This window comes from Oryctolagus cuniculus, chromosome 16, assembly GCF_051225735.1.
Source record: "Oryctolagus cuniculus isolate XC-2025 breed Fujian yellow rabbit chromosome 16, ASM5122573v1, whole genome shotgun sequence".
Taxonomy (NCBI): domain Eukaryota; kingdom Metazoa; phylum Chordata; class Mammalia; order Lagomorpha; family Leporidae; genus Oryctolagus; species Oryctolagus cuniculus.
This window is the reverse complement of record NC_142882.1, coordinates 58,755,256-58,774,820: the sequence shown is the minus strand read 5'-3', so window position 1 is coordinate 58,774,820 and position 19,565 is coordinate 58,755,256. Positions and strand designations below refer to the sequence as shown.

The following is a 19,565-nucleotide window of genomic DNA, read 5'->3' as shown; positions in this document are numbered from 1 at the left end:
CCTCATGGGGAATAACCAGGGTTCAAGTCTCAAGAGGGGCTTGGGAGAAAAGAGGGCTGCACTAATCCATCGGTGGAGGAGTGGACACAGGAAACAGGATGTAGGGGCCAGCATTGTGGAGCAATGGGTTAAGCACCACTTGCAATGCTGACATCTCATATCAGAGTACAGGTTGGAGTACTGGCTATTCTGCTTCCAGTCCAGGTTCCAGCTAATGTGCCTGGGAGGAGAGCAGAGAATGGTCCAAGTGCTTGAGTCCCTGTCAACCGAATGGGAACACCAGGATGGAGTTTCAGGCTCCTGACATTGGCCAGACCCACAATGGCTATTGTGGCCATTTGGGAAGTGAAGCAGTGGAGACAAGGTCAACCTCTCGCTTCCTTTCTAATCAGTAAATTGATCTTAAAAAAAAAAAACCAGGATGTAACTCACATGGACTAAGTAGTTTGATGACCTTCAGGGCTGCCAAGAAATCCAGGCTTAATGCAGAATTCCAGCCTTTCAACTTCCTCTTGGCTCTTTCCATTTGCTTCTTGAATGTGGCCTCTTTCTGTGAGTGAACCTGACGGCACCTCTTCCGCAAGGACGCATCAGTGAGAACACGCTGGGGAGAGGAGGGCTACTGGGAACCGGCCAGAACTGAGAGCTCTGAATATTCAGTATTAGGGATAGGGCTCTGGCAGCTGCAGATGCACCTGTGGCTACCTGCAATGAAGTGCCCCCTGCAGGCAAGGTTTGGGGATATCTGGTGGCCACCCCATCGTACAACATGGAGGCTATGAGGCATCAAAGCTTGAGGTAAGATGCTTCCATTTCCAGCAACCCGACTTCCAAATGACTTTGATTCTACTCAAGTTGCGTAATCCTTGTAGACCCTTAGGAGGACAAGACTCCTTTAAGCCCACCCTAAGCTCATTCAGGCCCATTCCTCTCCTTTGCAATCTAAAGACTCCAGGGCTTTGTAGAGTCCATGACCCTGGAGCTACCAGATTTTGGAGAAGTCTCCTGTATGTCATTCTCTCCTCCATGCCCTGCACTTCCACCAGGATACAGCCACCAGGAAAAATGATAAGACATTTATTGAGTCATCTACAGCAGTTGGACATCCTTAAAATCCCAGACAAGGTTGTGAGCACAGCATTAATGGCAGTAGCGGTAGCAGTGAGATCTGTGGGCTTATCTTTACTGTGGGAGTTACAATCCAGGCTGGTCCAGCTACAATGAGTCAGCCTGGGTCCACGTCTGGGATGCCAGGAGGTTGCTCCACTCCAGCCCTGACAGGCACAAAGCTACAGAAGACAGACACAGACAAGACAGACATGGCCAAGGGCAGACACATCCTGGGACCTTGAGTTCAGGGAAGGAGAAGGAATGGGCACGCAGTCCATTTGAGGAATGTACCAAATCCTCGAAGATTTCCAGGCAGATGACATCATTCACATGGAAGTCTCCCCATCCTAATTCTCAGGTCAAAGTGAATCAGCTCATGACCACGAAGCTAGAATTGTGTGTCTGTGAGAGCCCACTGGCCTCTCCCTTACCCTCAATGCTGGTGGTTTTACAAATTGAGTAAAGGTTAACCCAGGAGGGCTCCAAGCACTAGACAAACAGCAAGGAGTCCCTTCATCCCTGTAAGGAGCCAGTACCCAGAGTCTTTTCATGCACGAGGGCACCTCACGTCAACCCTGTCCCTGGCCTGGGGAACAGACAGTGCACATTTCTCACATTAGGAGGCAGAGACCCGCAGAGGGTCAGCCTCGCGCTGCAGAGTACGTGGGATAAAGAAGTCTCCCTATGCCAGGCTGGCTGCATTGCTTCTCCTCCAGCATGGATTCCTAAACAATGCTGTGTAGCCAAGCACTCCACCTGTGCAAGGTTAAATGTTGGTTGTGTGACTACTCTCATGTTCTGGTTTGTGTACAAGGTTGTGCACCCATGGGCTGGGCCATTTCCTCAGTAAGATGATCAGGAAGCCATGTTGGATCCCAACATGGCGGCAAGCACCCATGGCAGGACCACTTGTGTCTCCTTACCAGCCCAGTGGGGAGTCCTGACCTGCAGGGCTCCAGGCTTCCTCCCAGCTCTGGGATGTTGCATCTCCCGCAAAGACATATGGAAAAGAGTCAAGGTCAAATAGCAGCCCAGTGGCAAAGCAGGGAGAAGTCCAATTCACCTGCTCCCTGCTCACAACTCCTCAAGCTTCCACAGTCTCTGGGCTCAAGCAAGACTTGATGATAATCATGTCCTTACTATTTTCACCTTGAAGGGACTCTGAAGGGGGCCAGGACCCTCAGAGAATTAAAAAGACCTTCTTTGAGTTGCCTTTCCCAGGAAGACAAGAGTGTCAGCTCAAGAAGACAGGTCCTGTGGGTGATGCCGGACACAGGTGTAGCCTGGCTATAGCTCCCTGGCCTGGATCCCCAGAGGGTGGGGGTTAGAGAAGAGCTAGAATCATTGGAGACCACTGGACATGACAAGGAGGCCCACAGAGCTGCCCACGGAGACAGGATGGGGCCTGGCCTCAAGCATGGTGGAGTCATGAGACCCACCGTGCTGGGGACCACAGAAAGCCAGTGAGCCACCCAAATGCCAGCCTCCGCACCCCTCCCGGACTCCACGCCAGTGTGAGCTTGGAGCCCCATCTTCCCAGGATGGAGGTCCTTCTCCTTTCACTGCCTGCCTGTCCATCACGGGAGCATCGCAACAGAGCATGAGAACTTGGCTCATCCCAGAGACAACTGAGCCTCTCAAGGGCCATTTCTGTCGTTCTTGACTGCAGAGCACAGGAACCCCTTCCCAAGAGTGAGCCTCATGGGCCTGAAGGCTGGCACCTCCATTCTGCCCCAGCCCAGTTCCCCCCACGTCCCTCAAGTCCTCCTCACGAGGCAGGATTTCGGATCCTTTCCTGGTCCAGCGCACACCACCATTCTCACCTGGGGCCCTTTCTGAACAGATGCCCTGTGTGCAGATGGAGGATGTCAGAGATGCAGTGGGCTATCACAAACCACCCAGTCTTGCTACCCATCTTACAGATTGGAAAACAGAGTCAGAGATGGAGGGTTTTACCCAGACCTCATGCTGCCCCCTACACACAATTGCCTGTCTACCTTAAGGTTGGAACTTTCTGGGAAATTCAAAATACATCAGGTACAAACTCTGGTCACAAGACTAGCGAAAATTCAGTTGGATAGAAAATAAACAGAACCCCACAGGAGCCAGGACCATCAGAGGACATGCCCCCAGGGCTCAGGAAGCAGGGCAGCCAGTTTTTGCTGTTTTGTGATGGTGTAGCTACAAGGTCAAGTTTGCTTCTTCCGCAGCGAGGCAGGCCTGTTGGTGGGGGTGATGGCAGATGAATGGGTCCATACCTGGGAGACTCTCCTTGGAAGTGGAGGTGGCCAGCGGCCACCCAGTCAGCATACAGGCCTGTGTCTGTGCACCATGCTAAGGCACCTGTTCAATGCCCATGACCTGATCCTTCCCTCCAGTCCACTGTGGTGTCCAGAGGAAACAGAAGCTCCTACTAAGAAAGGGAAAACGAACAGCATCCCACTCCCCGACACACACAGACATACCCACACACCAAAACCTTAGCCAACACACACAACAACAACGATGCATGCCCTTTTATCTGCCTTGGCTTTGAACTAGCAAATCAATGAAGTACAGAACCCGGAGATGCTTTAGAAGGTGCCTCATTTCTCAAGGGGGGAAACTGAGGCCCAGAGCAGGGAGCACAGTGTCTACAGTCACGGCAAGCTGAGTCCACCTGGGGCAGACTCTGGGTCTCTGAATCCTGGACCTCAGCTCCTTTGAAGCAGCCCAGCCCCCACAGGAGTGTCCCAAGCACAACAACACCTGCCTGGGTGACACATGTGGCTCCCAGGGCAGCAGGAGGGGACCGTGTGCTCAGGTGCAGTGATGCGAGGCCACTGTCGGAGCCACCGAATGCGCCCAAGACAGGGCAGGTAGTTCCTTTCTTCCTCTGGCTCTGCCAGAGCCCCAGGAATGAATTTCACTGGCCTAGGACTTGGGGTTTTTCGTTAAATCCCAGCAAGTCCCCCAGGTCCCTTCTTCGTAGAGCCAAGCCAAGCAGCACCCTTCCACGCAGACTGCTAAGCATTCTCGAACACGGCCATGAAACAAATCCACAAACACAGGCACGAGAGCAACACGGAGAGCTGACACGGAATGAACTGGGCCCTCCAGGGGCCATGGCGTACCAGCATGTTCCTCCACCTTTCCGGAACCTGCTCCCGCCCTCCTGCTACAAATCCCTAGGCTGTGGCTGGGGCGCAACCATGGGTGCTGGGGAGCAGTGGTCCCACCCAAAGCCCCCGCCATCAGCAGCTTCTGCTAATGGGTATGGGGGTGTGGCATTTCCTTCCTCCGGACCCCCTGCTGGCCCTCAATGAGTTCATGTCAAGGGCACACGGAGGGAAGTCTGCAGAGGTTTAGGGAGAGCTCGGTAGCTGAGTCCAGGCCCAAGGAGCTGGTGCCTGGAGTTCCTCATCATTCACAGGAGTGCGGGGTCGGGGGGACCCTGGGCTCCGGACTTGGGTCCCTGGAGGTGTAAGGTGCTTCAGGATTCGCTGACGTCACAGATCACAGGAAGGCGGCTGGTTCATCTTAGTCATGGCTTTGACATAAGGGGCAATGGGGAGGGGGCAGCTGGTGGACGTGGTTGGGGATAGCTTCTCTGGGGACAGGAGGGGCAGGAGGCAACCACACGACCCCTGCCCAACTGGGTCCAGGGTGCAGTTATGGAGGGGGCCAGTCTTTGTGTGCGGGGCTCCCACTTTTACTCGGTCTCCTTCCCATTCACAGTCACACTTCTGGCTCTCGGCTTGTCTTGGATCAAGTGAAAAGCACCAGAACGTCCCCTGGCCCTCGCCCACACCCCCAACAAGTGTCCCATAGAAAGAGCCTGGAGTTGTCCTCCTGCCCCAGTGTCCACGAGTTGGGCCCCTGGACACCGAGCTGCCGGGTGAGCAAGAGGAAGCCTTGGGCCACAGAGCAGGATGCTCTGGGCACCCCAGCAGGGCCCCAGGGATGGGGTCTGGGCCCAAGAGGCTCCCCACATCCGAAGTCCCTTCAGCCTCGGCTCACCAGGCCTCACATCTGGGGTCAAAGCCATCCCCGAGGCTGGCCAAGACACAGTGGGGCAGGGAGGGGACACCTTTCCAAATTCAAGGACTATTTACATGTCTGGGGTCTCAGCCCAGGGGACATGATGGGTGGGGCTAGTACCAAAATGGGAGGGGCAACTCCAGTCTGTGCCCCGCCTCCTTCTCCCCTCCTTGGGCCCCAGCTTCCAGCCCAGGGCCTGCCCAAGGGGAGGGAAGAGGCGCGAACATGCGTGGGCCCCGCCTGCCCGCAGCCCCAGCCTGTGTGCGAGGAGAGGAGGAGGGGAGGGCGGCTCAAGTGGCCAGGTTGTCAGCCGGGAGGCCGGACATGCGAAGCTGGGAGCTGCTCTTGCTCAGGATGGAGAGCTGGGTGCCCCCGTTCACACCGCTGCTGGCCAAGGACGGGTGCCGGTGCTTGAAATCCACAGCGAAGTAGCGGTTCACCTTCCAGCTGCGCCACTTCCGTTTGATCTCCGCCTGCACCTGCGTGGAGCAAACCCAGGCAGTCACTTCCAGGCAGACACCTCCCCCACTGCCTGGCCCTGCCTTGGCCTGGGCCTGTCCCAAGCTGGCAATGCTACCTCCAGCACCCGGCCCACCGCCCAACTGCAGCCTGCAGCTGTCAGGGTCACCAGGGGCCTCTGCCAGCCATAGACAGACAGCCCTGGACTGACCAGCCCACCTCTGTCCCTGTCACTATGTGAGCAGGGCCCCCCAGTGGCTTCCTGCTGCCTGCAGCCAGGCAGGGGTCAGCCTCCCTGGTCTCTCAGGGACTCTCTGGCAAGCAGCCCCTCAGGGCAGATGCCCAGGACAACGATGCGCACACTCCACTGCACATGACAATCACTGGGGGGCTTCCCACTCTACCCATTCCCAGCCCCTTCCCCAGAACAATGACAGCAGCACCTCAGGGTGACAGCCAGGCAGCTGAGTTACTCAGGCGATGGCGAGACTTACGGGCAAACACATCCCCACGAGCTCTGGGCACGGCCAGTGGGGGCCTCCACCTGCCCCTCAGCAAACACCTTCTGCAGAGCTGTGCAACTGGACACAGCACCCGCACCCGCCCTCTCTAGTCTACCTTCTGCTTCCTCTGAGACCCCTGGCAAGCTGCACGTACTCCCCCTTCCTGGTTCTCACAGCCACTGCCTGCAGGGCCCTCTCAGCCTCTCCTGGGGAAGGGGGGTCCTAATCTGCCCCTTCAATAGCTTGTCTTGGTGCCCATTGAGCTCAATCTCATTTCTGAGGTGCAGAAAAGGGGAGGAGCCTGCTTAGGTTCTAGTTACGCAGCAATGACCCCCTCACTGGTGTAGACCACCCTTAACCCCCTCCCACCCATCTGGCCCTGAGCCCTGCTCCAGCGCCCCAGCTCTGGGATCTGCTCAAAGGCGCCAGCCCAAGGACCAGAAGGGGTGAGGTGGATAGCTCTGGAAATGGAGAATTCCTGGGTTTCCCATCTCTCCCGGGGGTGCCTCCAAGTGCCCACACTAGCAGAGGACATGCTTGGGCCAGGCTGGCCTGCTGGGGGCAGCACTGAGTGTAGGGCAGCCCTGGCTTAGCAGCTCAGGACTTGTGCTCCCCTGGTGGGTCATGGGGAGAGCAGGATCCCGGGGCAACTGTGCTGTGCAGAGCCGACACCTTCGTGGCCTGGGTCTGAGCAGCAGAGCTGGCAAGGCAGTACCAATCCTGGTACAGGGTGCAGGGCATCAGGAGGAAGCCCCAGCACCATGCAAGGCTGGCAACCATGTGTTGTAGCCTGGCAGAGCCCTGAGCCATGGAAGGAGCCCTGGGTGGCCTGCAGGCCCATCCCCTGTCCCCCCTCCACCGCTAAGAAGTAAGGACCGTGTCTTACCTCCCCATTCAGGAAACAGTACAGCACGGCCACCACGAAGCCCTGTGCAGGGAGAGAAACAGGCCTGAGCATGCTGCATGCAGGGGGTTGCAGGAGGGGTGGGCCAGAGGATGACGCCAGGAAGCAAAAGACCACCACGGCCTGCATGGGGACCACGTGTCCTGGGATCTGGGGTCAGCTGGGAACTGCTCTACTCCACCAAGATGGGCAGGTGCACCTGCAGCCAGGTAGCCGGTGGTCAAGTCCCCTCCCACTGCCACAACACCTGGCTTTGCTTTCACAGTCAAAAGCCTTTGCCTTCCCTAAGACCAGCTCTATCATACGTTCCACAAGAAGTCTTCCCTGGGTGCCCCAGAATGTTCTCTGGGCTCCACAACCAGCCTTCCAGGTCCTGAGGGCAGGACCCCTCCAGGACAGGACAGACCTGTGTGGTCCCTGTCCCCACCAGCTCCCCATGCAGCCCCTGTGGGTTGGTCCCTCGTGTACTCAGCATTTCAGAACCTCATGGGGACACACATGTGGCAGAGGCTGTGTATTCAACAGATGGACACCAAACAAGCAGCAGCATTTTCCTCAATGCTGCAAAGCAGTTCCTGGCCCTCCCTGGCTCCGTGCTGTCCTGCGAAGGTGTCAGGGCCCCTGGGACATACCAGCAAGCCCAGAAACGGGAGCCCTGGGCTGTGACTCCCAGCCTGCAAATCGCCAAGGATCTGTCTAAAAAAATTCCTGCCTCAACAGGCTGGAAACTGGAAATCCAGTAAAATGGAGTTGAATAAAAATAGGGCAAGGGGAGATCCAGATCCAACACACAGGATGAGTTCCTGAGCACAAAGATCACACAGGTATCAACAGTGGGTGGAGGGTGAGACGCTCTGGCCCAGCACACGGCCTTCAAGGACCCTCTATGGCTCCGATCTGCTCCCAGCCCATGAGTCACTCCCTTGGGTGCAGTCCCCTCCTCCCATTCCTTCAGGGGCAGTTCTTCTATTCTCTTGCATCCCCTCCCCAGCCACTTCTGTACACACCTGCCCAGCTCACTCGGCTCTCTGTGGCCAGGTCTGTGCTAGGGACTCTGTGTAAGACAGAACTGCAGCCCTCCCAGGGTGCACACTCTGGCAGGCTGAAGTCAGCAGGCAGACAGATATGCAGGACTGCCGAGGCCACTCTGTCTCGTGCCCCAGCTGACAGGGAAAGGGGCAGTGCTGCTATTTCAGATCCTGCCAGCGGGGCTGGCTCAGGAGTCCAGACATCCTGACAATCAGATACTAATTAGTGTGTCTTGCTACAGGGCAGCCGGGGCCCTCACAGAGCACTTGGCTCTAGTACCCATTTCAGTGAAGGAAACACTGAGGCCCAGAATCAAGCTTAGAAGGGTTCCAGGAGCACAGCGGGTTGGAAGCCAGGGCCCTGGGCTCTCTGCATTCTGCCCTCTACACACCCGCCGCACTTACCTGGAAGGAGCCCAGGCCCAGCTCAAACACGAGTCTTTCCCTCTTGCTGACGTTCTCCGGGGAGAAGGCAAACACCGTGTAGTGGATTCCAAAGAGCGGGATGAGCAGTAGGGTAGACCGGGCCAGCCGCCTGTTGAGAGAGAGAGCAAGGCCTCTGTTCCAGGGGCTGCCATGGAGGGCACTCAGCCCCCAGCCCCCATTCGCCTCTGCAGCTGGGGTCCCTGTCACAGACCCCTGTGCATCTGTGCAAGGGGCCTGGGAGAGATGGTGGCCAACAAGACCCCTGGAACTTTCGGGGGGGCACCCCCGGCCTGTAGAGCACCCCATCAATGTCCTGTGGAACCACTAACAGAGCCCATGTGATTTGCAGGCATCTCTGTGCAATGTGCAAATAGCTGAGGGGACGTGAGGTCAGGGCCGAACACAAGACCGGAGAAGCAAACACCACCCTGTTCTGGAAGGAAGCTCCCTGCACCTGAGCTGCCCCCACGGCTTGCCTGAGTCCTGAGTTGGCTGGGGACGCTCCCCAGGAGCCATGGGGAGAGCCGATGTCAGGGACAGAGGAGGTACAACGAGGCAGGCACTTGGGAGGGACTGGGGGAGGGACTGACCGAGCATACACAATCACCAAGCGATCAGGCGGAAGCTGAGTCATAGGAAGGGAAAGGTGTCCGCTCTGAGGAGGGACAAGCAAGGAGAACAGGCTCTGCGGGGGACCCCGCCTGCCTCTGGCACCCAGGCTGGGACCTGGGGGCTCTGCTCCAATGTTTGGGGGGTACAGAAGCCCAGTGGAGCACATTCAAGAGCAGATGCATCGTGGGTCCCATTGTACAGCGCAGGGCTTGTTCCTGGGGCTCTCGCAGACCCCATCTTGGCCCACCCCAGCCTATTTAGGGCAGTGAGCCTCCCCCAGAGCCCAGGCCTGACCTGCCGAGGCATCTGCCCCTCAGCCGCACTAGGGCCAGCCTCGCCCATGCCCGGGGTGGGCAGCAGGCTTGGGGGCATCTGTTTGACTTGATGCGGTGACACCTTGTGCCCCAGCTCCTCCCTCATCCAGCCCTTTTGGGGCAGAACCATTCTGTGGGGAGTGTGGGGGCTCCAGACTTCTAGAAACACGAAATCCACGGCGTGTGAGGGCCTCCAAGAGAGGAGAGGTCAGGAGGGAGAGGGAGAAGCAAGAGGAGGGACTGAGTGCTCCATCCAGGTGGAGGGAGTGGCCGTGCCCTCCGGTGGGGCGCCCATCTGTCCCCTCCTTGCTCACAGGCAGCTGTTCTGCGTCCTGGGGTCTCTGGGCAGAGCCGGACCAATAGGATCCCCATGACCCCTTGCTCTGGGCCTGGAGGGGCTCCTGACAGCCCTCCTTCTGCCCCCTCTCTTCTATCCGTCTCTGACTGCGGCTCCTGGAATGCCAGGCAACCCCTCGTTTATCTCCATTATCTCCGGGGCAAGCACGGCCTGGCACCACGCTGACATCCAGCAAATGTCTGTTCCATGAAGGGCTAAATGCGCCGAAGACCAAACAGGGCTCGGGGCTTGCTTGTCTGAGGGGCCCCAGGACCGGGCACCCCAAGTGCCGGGGGACGAAAGTCAGCAAAGCAGGGGACAGCAGCAGGAAGGGCAGGCACGGGGCATCCTGGAGCCCTGCGCGGCCCCGCCCACAGAGGTGCCTTTCAGAGGATGCTGTAATAGAAGTGCCCAGGCCACGGCCCCTGCCGCCACCTCGAGGCCTCCCCTCGTACAGATGGGGTGCCCCCTGCGATTGGATGAGAACTTTGGAAACCAGGAAGTGGTGGCCCCGGGCTGGCGGGGCTCAGAGCATCAGTGACAGCGCCCCTGCAGGCACAGGCTACATGTGCCTGTGGTCATGGGGGTGAGAATAGTCCAAGGGCGACCCAGCCAGGCCCCAGCAGCCCTGGCACAGCCAGGACTTCTTGCACAGACCCTTCCAGCAGACAGGGCAGCGGGGGCCGGCCAGCAGCTGCAAGGGCCAGAGCACCAGGACTTGGAATGAGACCATGAGGGGTGAGCCTCATGCTGTGATCAGATGAACCTGGAGAAACCACCACCCAGGCCTCAATCTGTGTCCTCTTCCCCAAGGAGCCCACCCCCAGGCAGAGAAGTCTTCAAAACCGAGAAGTGTTTCCAGCGGTCAGACACGCCCACTTTACTGTGCCCACTACCCGTGGGACACCACATTGAGGCCCAAAGGCCCCGTTAGAGACACCTTGGGGCGCAGTGCTTAGGGCTCCCTTGGGTTGAAATCGTCTCTGTACCGATCCCATAGCAGTGCGGGAGTCCCCTCTCTTGTCTGTGCCTCAGTGTCCTCATCTGTAAAACGGGGCTGATACGAAGACGCACCTTACAGGCTGCTGGGGAGGACGCAGGGAGTGAGCCAACGGCAACTCACTCCGGGTACTGGCCTGCCCTTTCCTGCCCTGGGCAGGGACACAGTCTAGATGGACCCAAACTCTACGACTCCTAGAAACAACTGCAGGGGCTAAGACTGAAGCCCAGGGAAGTGTGGCTCTTCAGAGGCCACAGGGCAGCCAGGAGCTGCAGCACCGTGAGCTGCTCCCTCTCGGCACAGGCCAGCCCCGTCCCCAGCCCTGCCCTCCCGCCCCCGGGCCACGAGGTCACAAAGAACTCACAGGACACACACACAACAGCATGCAGCAGCTGGGAAACAGAGCCAGGGCTGGGAGGCCCGGAGGGGCTGTCCACTGCCCTCCAGCCTGGCAGGAACGCAAGCTCAAGGCAGCGGCAGGAGCAGCATGCGTCCCCCACCCCTCCGGGTCGCCCGGCCACAGCCACGGCCACGCACACTTACAGAGTAATGGTGGACAGCTCTGACATCTTGCAAGAGTGCTGCTCAGCCCGCTGTGGCTTGCAGTAGCATTTCTGCACGCAGCTGCTGGGTGTGACAAGATTAGCACTTCGGTCAGCTGGGGGGCGTCCAGGTGGGCCTCGGGGCAGCACGGTTCCCGGGGAGGGCAGAGGAACACGGGCAGGGAGAGGAGAAGGAGGAAGCTGAGGGCCGAGGGTTGGTCAGCTCTGGACAGAGAGGTGCATGCCCATGCGTGTACACACGTGTGTACAGACACCGCGGGCGACAAGAGGCGGGCGAGCTTGGGGGCAGAGTGTGTGCTCAGAAGGTGGGGCCTAGGCGAGGTCCCACTCACGGAGCCCAGCATGACTTTGTTGGGAGTGGGGGAGGCTCACGTGGGGGAGCTCGCTCACTTGCTGACTTAGCACAGCCAGCCTGAGCCTGCAGTCAGTCGGTCCGGGCTTGGCTATGAGGACCAACCTGGCTGTCCACTGGTCTTTCCCCTGAACCCTCTCACTCTTCCTGTCTCTGAGCCCCAGAGGCCACAGTGTCAGCGCCTACAGCAGGGAGCAGGGAGCAGAGGCAGGCAGGATTGAATGGGGCCCTACTTGGTCTAGATGTGACCACCATTGCTCTACTCCCATGCAGACACTTGAATTAAAATTAATTAAAATCAGCAAAGTAAAAAATGCACTTCTCAGTTCTCCTAGTCACCCTTTAAGGCCCCAGCTAGCTAGCGGTTGTCACACTGGGCAGCACAACACGGGGCCGGGACTTCTACTGGGTGTTGTGCTCCAAGTTCCAGGAGCAGGATGGAGTGCTGAGAGCAGTGCCCTTTGGGATCGCTGCAGAAGGGAGAGCCCCTACGGCGCTGAGCCCAGGCTGCAAGCTGGCTCTGTATTCTACTGAGCAAGGTCACACACTCATGAAGAGGCCAAGAGGTCTCTCTGAGCCCCTCATGGTCTGCCGGTCTTGCTTGGGTGGGCACAAGCCCTGGGCACGTCTCATCCTTCCCTGATGCACACATCAGCAATGTCTCCGAGCCACACCATCTTGTCGCTCCTGCACAAGCCCCTGAGCAGGTTCCCCGTGGTCCTGGCTGGTGATGGTGGACCTGCTGCACAGGCAGACGGGCGCGCACAAGAGATGGAGGCTCGGTGTTCACGGGTCTGCTGCATGTGATTCTAGCTCTGCAGGCGCCTCACCTGTGCGGACCCATCCTTCTGCCTCAGCGGCCGTGTACCTCACGTGCTTCAAGGTCAGGGCCCACCCTGGCTGGCAGCCTCCGTGTCCCACCAGGATCGTGGCTGCCATTTAAAACATGGCACCTTTCAATGCCCATCACACTGTGCAGTGGGCATCAGAAGCCTCATTCCCTACACGAGGAACAGCTGTGGTGCTCAGCCCTGCAGCGTCAGCACCTCCTGGGAGCCGCCCAGCACTGCAGAATCTCAGGCCCCTCCCCAGCTATGCGGGCTCAGAATCCACATCTAACCAGGGCCCAAGAGGGCCACACACGCATCAGAACTGCAGCAGCACTGTCAGAGGCACCCCGCCCCGCCCCTGAGAAGTGTCCCCAGTGAATGCCAAAGGTGTTTCATACCCTGACAGAGGCTCACGCTAAGAAGTATGTGCTTATCAATAATGGACAGAACACCACTGGGGATCCAGAAATAGTCTCTCTTCTGTTGTCCAGGCTTATTATCTGCATGACCCATACGGAGAGCTCGGCCAGTCTCTTCTATGGCACGCGACCCTTCAACTTCAGCCTCAGCCAACCACAGAGAGCGAGGTCCAAGAGCCCGAGACCCCCAAGCTTCAGCTGCTGCCTCCCTCGACCCTCACCCCAACGTGGAAAGCCTTGGCGGTTCTCCTCGGAGCCCCTCTCTGACTTGAGATATGTCCATAAAAATCACAGACACCTGGAGATTCTGGAATATTCTAAAGGCCATTCATCTAGTGGTATGCTAGCTGGGATGTGTGACTCTGATGGGGAGGGTGGGTAAGGCAGATCAGGGAGCAGCAAAGTGTGGGGTGGGGGCTCCAGGCAGAGGGATCTAGAAGGAAAGGGGAAGACAGTCCTTGCTCTAAACCTGCAACGAGGCGATGCAAAAGGACTGGTGAGAAGAAACAGAGTAAGATGGCAAGAAATGCCAGACAGGGGCGTGAGAAGGAGAGGTTTGCGGGGGTCTCTGAAAGGCAGGGCTGAAAGTGCAGAGGGAAGAGGAGTTTCCCCCCAGGAAGAGACACACCGAGGCCGGCTAAGGAGACCAAGGCTGGGCTGGATCCAAGAGGGTATGAGAAACCTAGCCTGGGGGGTGGGAGAGGCTGCCTGGAGAGCCACACGGCCTGAATGAGAGGGCCTCCACCCACAGCCACAGGCCAGGGAGCTGCAGCTTCCAGGCCCGGCTCTGCCACAGCTTTGCAGGACATCCACTGGGAAGTCAAAGCCATCTCCAAATCATAGCAGTCACATCTGTCATCCACGGTTTCTATGGCGGGCAAACTCCATGAACGCTGCAGCGGCCTCTGCACACAGTCTGCACGGGCTGTGGCGCAGGAAACACCCGGCAGGACACAGCACAGAGACGCCAGCGGGATGCTCTTTGTACCCCCACCTTCTTCACCCCCTTACCCCAGTGGTCGTGGAGCACAATACGGACCTGTAGTTCACAGAGCGAGGCCTGGGCTAAGAGGCTGTACACCCCCCGGACCTGCCCGGGCCCCGGGAAGCACTGGCCAGCACACTGGGCAGGTGTCGGGAGCTCCCCTGCCCACACGGCCTCGTCTCCCAGCACACGGAGAAGCCAGCCCCCTGCTCCCTGCAGCCTGGACACCTGAGGGGGCACCTGAGCACAGGGCTCCTTGCTGGCTGATCTTAGGCAGTAGCACTCCCTTCCTCCGGACCTCAGTTCTCCACCTGCAAAATGAGGTGAACAACCCCTCACAGGAGCTGTGGGTGAGGGTGGAGCGCCTCCGGACAGGGCCAGGTCTCTGCCAGAGGAAGACAAACCAGAGCCCCTGGCTGGCAGCCGGGATTGCCACCTGCCTGGCTGTCCTTCCTGCCCGGTCACAGCAGAGCCTGGCTCTAAGCTCTGTGATGGGGCCCAGGCAGGGATGTGGGGAGCCAAGAGATGTCCCATCCCAGCCCCAGACCAGGATGCAGCTGCCAATGCCCATCTTCTGGGCGCAGACCTCACGAATGACGCCAGTCCCCCTGGGGCAGGGCTGAGGCTCTCCCTGTACCGCTTTTGCCCTGGAAGCCTCCCCCGCCAACCTCGGCCACCCCATTCCCCTTAGGGAACTGAGGCACAGCATCCCCAGGCAACAAGTAGCCATGATCTCAATGCAGACCCCAGCCTTGGCTGAGTCCTAACCCTTACCCCGACCAAAGCAACCCTGAGTCCATGCAGCCTTGACCCAGCCCCCAGCTCCACCTCTGGCCACTGCCCCAGTCCTGGCCCCCACCAGGCACAGCAGGGGAGAGTGCATGGAAAGTCCAGTGCCCCCAGCCCCTGCAGGGTCCCAGACCCCACAGGTCCTGCTGAGGTGGTGTCAGGAGTGCCCGGCTACGGAGGACGAACCCTTGTCATCTGAGCAGCTGGAACCAACCTACAGGAAAGGGAGTGAATGCTGGTCTGAGGGCACAGGCAGGGGGTCCTCTCGGGCTTTCTTGGGGACTCCCAGGCTTACATTTATTCTGGAAACAGAGGAAAAAACCGGAGAGCTGTTGTGGACAGAACTGAAGGGGCTCCTTAGCCCAACACCTAACGCTGGTGCCCCAGGGGCCCCAGGCACAGCCCTGGCATCTCCCGCTGCCCTCTCCACCCACAGGCAGCATCACCCGCTCCTCCCAGACACTGCCCAGCTCAGAGCCATGCCTCACCCACGCCCTGCAGGCTGGGGCACTTTCACTGGAGATGGGAAGCCAGCAGGGAGCTCTTCTTCCAGGAACCCCACTGAGTCAAGCTTGGAGGGCAGGGCCTCCTGCCCCACTGCTCTGGGACAACTAGTCCCCTGCTGGTAGAACAGGGTTTGACACCCATGGCTGTCCTAGTCCACACACTCGCTGCGGGTGTGAGCAGGAAGTGTATGTACACAGAGGTGTCAGTGTGCTCAGTTCCGGCAGCACTGGCACTGGGACTGCCATTCATTCATGTGCCAGCAGCATCCCCTTGGCCCTGAAAGCACTCCAACGTGCTGCTGAATTTCAATGTATCAAGTAGATCAGTCTGGCATCAGCCCTCCCATCTGGTTCCAAGATCCCCTCATCTAAGGTTTTAATTTTTTGGGGTTCAAGACTAGCAGAGCTCTGGCTTTCTAAAAAAAAAAAAAAAAAAAAGCATCTGCTGACATGGCAAGAGGGATTTTCACATGTATGGAAGTAGATGGGCCAGCTAGGTGAAGACCTGGCTCCATCCTCCAGTGGCCAACCCATGTGCTGATTACAAATAGCTCTCATCTGTGCATCCGTAAGACGTAAAAGGAGTCCACAGTGCCCAGGCTATGGGCAACCTGAAATTCTGGTGCACATGCCTTCCCTGCCACCCGCTGGGGTCCTTGCTGCTGGGGCGGGACGTGTGAGCTCGCAGAGTGTCCTTATTCAAACTGAGGCTGAGCCCCTGCCTGTGGCCCTGCCCAGCAGAGCCAGAGGAAGCTGGGAGAATCCCCCAAAGAAGAGGATTGCTGGGGAGGGCATGCTCGGAAGGAGAAACTGCTCCTGCCTAGGAGGAGGCGCTGAGCCTGCTGGAGCTACAAGACAGGAGGCCAGCTCCACCACCCGCCAGCTTCCTATACAGGAAGTCATCGTGAGGGTCCAAGGAACCCAATCAAGCAGGGTTCTAGGAGCACACACAAGGCCCCGTTCCCAGCAGTAGGCAGGGAGGTGAGGGGCAGAGCTCTCCCTGACCTGAAGGCGGCAATGGGCTCTCAAGGCAAGGCTAGGAAGGGCCGGCTCCTGGGTCCCCACCATGCTGGCCTCAGAGCCTGTATGACTGACATCGATGGGCAATTTCCCACTCTATACTAGACACACATCAGCAGGGCATGGTGAAAACTTGCAAAAATATGGAAAAAATGCAAGAGAGACTACATGGAGAGCAAAAACAAAGTATCTCGTCCAATGCCGTGTCATCATCGCACAGGAAGAGAAAAGGTGGCTGAGCAAGCCAGGTGCTAGGCTAGTTCCCCAGGCTGACCAGCAGGCAGACCAACAGCCAGCCCCAAGGGCCCCAGGGAAAGCTCTGGCATTCGGTCTCTGAGCAGTTCCCGCCCCTCCCCTCTCTGGGTCCGGGCCCAGCCCTCTAGGGGCTCTCGGCTGTCCTGCTAGTTCCCTCGGCAGCCATCAAGGCAGGGAGTCCCCTGTTGAGGTCCACGATGCAGGCAGGGCCAAGCACACATGACACCATGGAAACGCCCCAGCTCCTTCTCACCTGCTCTCTTCTAAGGACAGAGAGAGCAACACATGTGGCTTCTACCTGGGCAAAGGCAGGGACCACGCCAACCACTGGACACCCCTGACTGCTCCCTAGGATCAGCAGGGTCCCCAGCCCCGCACCCTGGCTGGCCCTGCTCCTATGAAAGGTGAGGCGGAAGGCGCTCTGTCTGATTTCAGAACTGGACAGGGCTGGGATAAGCCTTCAGCCTGTGGCTGCAGAAACACTCCTGGGAAATCAATTAGCCCTGAAGTAGGAAAAGCCCATACTCAACGCTAAGAGGCTGCCCTTGAACCAGGAATCCTAAACAAATCGCACGCTCCTCTGCTGGGACAGGAGGGAGCTGAGGCGGTGGGACCAGATGCATGGTGAGAGCCACCCCAAGGGTGGGCGAAGGAGACAAGGATCCCCCACTTCAAACACTCCACCCAGGGAAAACATCCACCTGACTCCCAGGTGTGCCTGAGCAAGCCCTACATGCAGGGTGGGAGGTGGGCATCTCAGGCATCAAGGCACCCACTGGTGTTCCCAAGCTTCCCCCACAGCCAGGATTCCCAAGAGAAAAGCAGTCCTAAACAGCCAAGCTCTACCTACCCTGGAGCATCTGGGCTTTTCCACCTTGACTGTCCCCACTCACACAGATAACGTCTGTCTCGTTCTCTCTCCCTCCCGCTTTCCATGCGATGACCATGCAGATCAGGAGCTCCCAGGCCAGTTGAAGTCTGGGAGGGCAACTGGGTTTTAAAGGCACTTTAAGGGGCCAACGCTGTGGCATAGTAGGTTAAGCCTCTACCCGTAGTGCCGGTTTGAGTCCTGGCTGCTCCACTAACAATCCAGCTCTCTGCTGATTGCCTAGGAAAGCAGTAGAAGATGGCTCAAGAGCTGGGGCCCCTGAATCTACGTCGGAGACATAAAAGAAGCTCCAGGCTCCTGGCTTGGGATCAGCCCAGCTCCAGCCATTGCAGCCATTTGGGGAGTGAACCAGTGGATGGAAGACCTCTCTCTCTCTCTCTCTGCCTCTGCCTCTCTCTGTCTGAAACTCTACCTCGCAAATAAGTAAATAAAAGCGCTTTAATCAAAAAGTCGTCTTGCAAACACCCATATTAGGTGGCCCCATCAGCAAAGCCCAGGCCTTCTCCCACCTGTGACCTGCCTGGAGGGCCCACAGGGCTGGCGGGGCTGGCGGTGGCAGCCAATCAGTGGTACTCACAAGTAGATGCTGGACTCATTGCCACCCGTGTCTGGCGACTGAAGCTTCTGCACCAGGATGATGATGATGCCGATGAAAAGCACAAAGTTAACCTAAGGGCAAAGAAAAAGAGGATGGAGGCCACTCCGGGCAAGGACCTCCTACACCCCCTGGTGTCCCCCCAACACGCCCCTCTCCCCATCCAGACTTGTAAATTAAGATGGACAGCGAGTCTCCCACAGTTCTGTTGAAGGAAGAGCAGGAAGGAAATGAACCCCATCGAGACCCTGGGAAGTGACAAAGGGTACCAGGAGTGAGCCAGCAAAGTCAGCACCTCCCAAAGAGAAAGTAGAAAGTAGGATGGAGGTGAGGGAGAAACTACAACCCAAGAGAGGGAGAGCAGAGGCTACGGCGGAGGTGAGAGCTATTCCCTGGAGGAACTCCAAGTTCACAGCCACCAAACACTGGGAACCAGAATGGGCAGCTGCACGCATCACGAGTTAGAGGACGGCCCGGGGAACAGCCACGGCAGCATTTGCCTCCAGGTAAAGATCGGAGGCAAACGCTTTCTAACCCAAGTGGGAAGCTGTGTGACAGTGAGAAAGAAGGGGAAGGGAGACAGACGTACACAAGGCACAATGAGAAGGCTCCGGAGCCTGGCCAGAGCAGCCCTTGGAGAAGACCGAGATCCCAAATTACAACAGGAAGTGATGAATACTGGCGTGGGCATTGTGGCGCTGTAGGGAAGCTGCCATTTGCAATGCCCACATTCTATACTAGAGTGTTGGTTTGAGTCTCAACTGCTCTGCTTCCTATCTAGTTCCCTGCTAATGCACCTGGAAAAGCAGCAGAAGATGGCCCACATGCTCAAGGCCCTGCTACCCTGTGGGAGACCACGATGGAATTCCCAGCTCTTGGCTTTGGCCTGGCCCAGCTCTGGGTATCACAGACATTTGGGGAGTGAACCAGTGGTCAGAAGAAGCTCGCTCTCGCTCTCTCTCTCTCTCTCTCTTTCTCTTTCTCTTTCAAATAACTAAAAAAAGTAAAGCAGATCATAACCATACACTTTTCATTCTAGGAATGCAAAAATATCCAAAGATATGGCTGCATGTGCCCAAAGATATGCACAAATATCTTTCTTATAGCAATGTTTGCACTGGAGAAACACTGGACTACCATAAATGCTCATCACTAAGGAAATAAACACATTTGATAAAATTCAACACCCATTCCTGATGTGGAAAAACAGACCTGTTGTAACATGCCGGAAAGAGGACCTTCCCCGATTCAGTGCGGGGCAACATGATTTCTACAGAAAAAGGAACAAATGGTATAAATACTGCAAAGGAAGGGCACAAACTAACTTCACCTACTGATTATATAATTTTGTCTCTAGGAAGTCCACGAGGACCAGCTGAAAAAGCCAAAGAACTAACAAGGGAGTTAAGAAGCACATCTAAGGGAAGAAGAAGCCACACCACACTCAACAGCTTCCCTGAACATCAGTAGTAAACCTGGAAAACGTAATGAAAGAAGGATTCCTAGAACCCATAAAAGTCCAAACCAGAAAATACCGTAGGGTACACATAACAAGAACGAGGAAGGAAACCAAAAAAACTTTCTGAAAACGACCCTACGAGAAAGACAGAATAAACAGAGACTCACGCCGCAGCCTGAGAGGAAGACTC

At 57.5% G+C, this 19,565-nt stretch overlaps 1 protein-coding gene across 4 annotated transcripts in view; it reads right to left on the bottom strand.

Annotated features, from left to right (window-relative positions):
* Positions 1-1,061: 1,061 nt before the first annotated feature.
* Positions 1,062-19,565, bottom strand: part of ADCYAP1R1 (ADCYAP receptor type I) — a 49,813-nt gene continuing 31,309 nt past the window's right edge. Inside the window, exons 13-18 of one of the 4 annotated variants that reach the window (XM_051852889.3) lie at positions 17,899-17,990; positions 14,870-14,953; positions 11,257-11,340; positions 8,430-8,559; positions 6,979-7,020; positions 4,606-5,609 (exon numbers count right to left, since the gene is read on the bottom strand). In XM_051852889.3, coding sequence (XP_051708849.1) covers positions 5,421-5,609; positions 6,979-7,020; positions 8,430-8,559; positions 11,257-11,340; positions 14,870-14,953; positions 17,899-17,990 — 621 coding nt within the window. In that variant the 3' untranslated portion in view covers positions 4,606-5,420. Of the gene's footprint in view, positions 5,610-6,978; positions 7,021-8,429; positions 8,560-11,256; positions 11,341-14,869; positions 14,954-17,898; positions 17,991-19,565 lie in introns of all 4 variants that reach the window. The other 3 variants (XM_002713739.6, XM_008261610.5, XM_002713740.6) reach the window with 3 other exon arrangements.